Source organism: Lepidothrix coronata, unplaced genomic scaffold, assembly GCF_001604755.1.
Source record: "Lepidothrix coronata isolate B3197 unplaced genomic scaffold, Lepidothrix_coronata-1.0 Scaffold316, whole genome shotgun sequence".
Lineage (NCBI taxonomy): Eukaryota > Metazoa > Chordata > Aves > Passeriformes > Pipridae > Lepidothrix > Lepidothrix coronata.
Window position 1 is genome coordinate 124,392 of NW_016690496.1, and position 3,247 is coordinate 127,638.

The 3,247-nt window shown below is 52.3% G+C and overlaps 1 protein-coding gene across 2 annotated transcripts in view; it reads right to left on the reverse strand.

The window, feature by feature from the left end:
- Positions 1 to 2,788: 2,788 nt before the first annotated feature.
- NPEPPS (aminopeptidase puromycin sensitive) overlaps positions 2,789 to 3,247 on the reverse strand; it is a 31,049-nt gene continuing 30,590 nt past the window's right edge. Inside the window, exon 22 of one of the 2 annotated variants that reach the window (XM_017837907.1) lies at positions 2,789 to 3,115. In XM_017837907.1, coding sequence (XP_017693396.1) covers positions 2,935 to 3,115 — 181 coding nt within the window. In that variant the 3' untranslated portion in view covers positions 2,789 to 2,934. The remainder of the gene's footprint in view (positions 3,116 to 3,247) is intronic. The other variant, XM_017837906.1, reaches the window with a different exon arrangement.

A 3,247-nucleotide genomic window follows, 5' to 3' on the forward strand; every position in this document is an offset into this window, starting at 1 on the left:
CAGCTTCTTCCTAAAGTGCTTTGAGGTCCCTGGATGAGGAGCACTGAGGGTTGGTGCAGTCACAAGCAAGGCTAAAAAAGGCTAAAATCCCATCCATCGGGATTTGGATTCTGGTTGTCCTGCTGCCATCACTGTTCTCCACAAATCCCTAACAGGAGGGTGGAGCCAGGTGGGAATCCGGGCTCTGCTCCCAGGGAAGGAGGGACAGGATGAGAGGAAATGGCCTCAAGCTGTGCCAGGGGGTGTTTAGTTGCATATCAGAGAAAATTTCTTCATGGAAAGGGCAGTTAGGCATTGGAACAGGCTGCCCAGGGCTGGGTGGAGTCCCCATCCCTGGAAGTGTTCAAAAACTCGTGGATGTGGCTCTTGGGGACATGTTGTAGTGGTGACACAGCAGTGCTGCTTAAAGGTTGGACCTGATGACCTCGGAGGGCTTTTCCAACCTTAACAATTCCATGATTCCATGATCTTGTTCCACGTTCTTGCAATGCCTCGTCTGCACCTGTCTCAGCTGCTCCAGCTGGAAAAACAAAGCTGGGACCTCTGGAAGGTGGATGGGGTTGGATCCATGGAATGGAGTTGTGTTCACCCCTTCCCTGGTGATGCAAAGCTTGGAGAGCTCTGGGATAAGAGATTGATGGAGCACAGGATCCAGAGGCAGGGACAGGAGGAGAAGGGGCTGCTCCTGGTAAATCCACACTGGGCAGAGCTGGGAACAGCTCTGGGAACATCAGGGACTCTGAAGACCAATCCCTGCTCACAGGCTGGCACAGGGAGCAGCAGTTATCCAGCCTGGGATGGAATTCTCGTGGCCTCTCCAGAGTCAGGCCTGGACAGCAGATCAGAGGGAACTCCCTGAGCAGCTGCTGGGGTGAAATCAGGTGAAATTCCCTCTCTCGCAGCTTTTTCCAAGGGGAAAAGGGGCAAGATGGGAATGGAGGAGCCTCACAGAGCTGGAGTTGCTGAACACCAGGACACAGCCCAGCAGTGCCAACCAGGAGGGATTCCCTCAGGGGACTGCTCCCCTCGGAAAAGCAGGGAGAGAGAAAAAAATTAAAGAACTCAGTACAAGTCTGGCCTTGGCAGCAAGGAAAGCCCCCGAACTCCAGTGTAAATGAGGACAAGGAGTCACCTCCCCTGGGCTGGGGCTGGAAACTGGAGCTGGATGCAGCTTTTCTCCTCATTCCCATAAATGGAATACTGAGCATCCCCGTTAGAGGTTTGTATCATCTCCTGCTTCCACAAACCGACTGCAGGAACTGGGAGAGAAGAGCTCAGGAGCTGCTGACTCCAGACACGGGGCACTGGGGGGGATCCCAGCACGTGGCAGGGCCGGGACACAAACTGGGTGATGAGGTTTCCCCTTCCTGAGGCTGCCCAGCTTCCTCAGAAAATCCCACATAAATTCCAAGGCGCTGGGACTGCCTGGGATTCTGGATGTATCCCGAGCTTGGGGGTCACTCTGAGCAGATCAGAGTTCAGGTTTAAGGAGCGAGCAGAGGAATCCAGGATGAGTTTATTTACACCAATTGGAAGGACACAGGGATCAGGTGTGGCCCTTCCTCTGCAGGAACAAAACATCACAGGCCGTTTAAAGCTCAAATTTCCCAGAATTATGGAATGGTCGAGGTGGGAAAGGGCCCTTAAAGCTCATCTCATTCCACCCCCTGCCATGGGCAGGGACACCTTCCACCAGCCCAGGCTGCTCCAAGCCCCGTCCAACCTGGCCTTGGACACTTCCAGGGATGGGGCAGCCCCAGCTTCTCTCATTACCAATCACTTGAGCCCCATCCCATCCCTTTCCTCACCCACAACAAACTCCTGCTCTCCTTGTCCCGCCCCTCTCCCAAAGCATCACTTCGTGGTGAAAAAAAAACCCAAGGAGATTTCCTCTGAAGTGGACAAAGCCCAGAGTTACTTCCATGGAGCACTGACCCCTCCTTTCAGTGCCTGCCCAGGAGCCCAGGCCCAGCCAGTCTGCAGGGACCATTCAGTTTGCTCAGTGACCACGACCGGGTTGTCTCTGGGCCCCTCCTTGCGCCGTTTGCTTTGTGTGGAGTCAAAACAAGATCCCCCCCCCCGACCCACAGCCACGGGGCTGCTGGTTCCAGACACCCCTGCCAGGCTGCCATTCATCCCAGCTCAGGCTGCCATCCCTCCCAGCCTGGCAGGGTATTCTGTCTGTGCAGGGAGCAGAAGGGAAACCAGCTTAGTGTGCTGAAAGGGCAGTGCTGACGGCAGGGAAACACGGGGGGGTGGCACCCGGGGCCAGCACAATTCCTGGGCCCTTTTCCCCAGGGACACCAACCAGGGGGATGCTGAGCCAGAGCTCTGCAGCTGCTCCTGAACTCCTCTTTGTGGGGTGTTTCCCTGCCCTGGATCAGCAGTGTTTGCAGGATGCTGTTCCCTCTCCCCCCGGCTTTTCAGGGGTTTAATACAAATCTGCTCACTCACAATTGATTTTCCCTTTTCTTTACACTCCAAACCCTGTCCTGGTCAGTCCTTTAGTGCTTTTTATTCAGATTACACAGGTTCTGCTGTGCTCCCTGAGCCCTCCCAGTGTGATGCTGTTCAAGAGCTCTGCAGCTCTTCTGGGGGTTTTTAGGAACATTTGCACAACTTTCCTCCCACTCCCCTCAACTTTTTTAGTTTTTAATACAAATTTGCTCACTAAAAATTAACTTTCCCTTTCCTTTACGCTCCAAACCCTGTCCTGGTCAGTCCTTAAGTGCTTTTAATTCAGATTAACAGGTTCTGCTGTGCTCCCTGAGCCCTCCCAGTGTGATGTTGTTCAAGAGCTCTGCAGCTCCACTGCCCAGAAACTCCTATTTCTGGGGGTTTTCAGCAATATTTGCACAACTTTCCTCCCACTCCCCTCAACTTTTTTAGGTTTTAATACAAATTTGCTCACTAAAAATTAACTTTCCCTTTCCTTTACGCTCCAAAGCCTGGCCTGGTCAGTTCTTTACTGCTTTTTATTTGGATTATACAGGCTCTACTCACAGTCTGTGCTTCCCAAGACCTACCACTCATGGCCCAGGAGGACTGGGGGGTTCCTCGAGGCTGTAAATGACACCTTGGCCACTGTCCCCTCCCAGCTTTGGGTCCTTGGAGGCTTCAAAGAGAACACAAGATGAGGACATGAATTTCACATTGACATTTTTATTAACGCCAACTGTTTTTAAATCTTTTTTTTTTCCTTTTTTTTTCCCTTTTTTTTCCTTTTTTTTTTTCTTTTTTTTTTTTT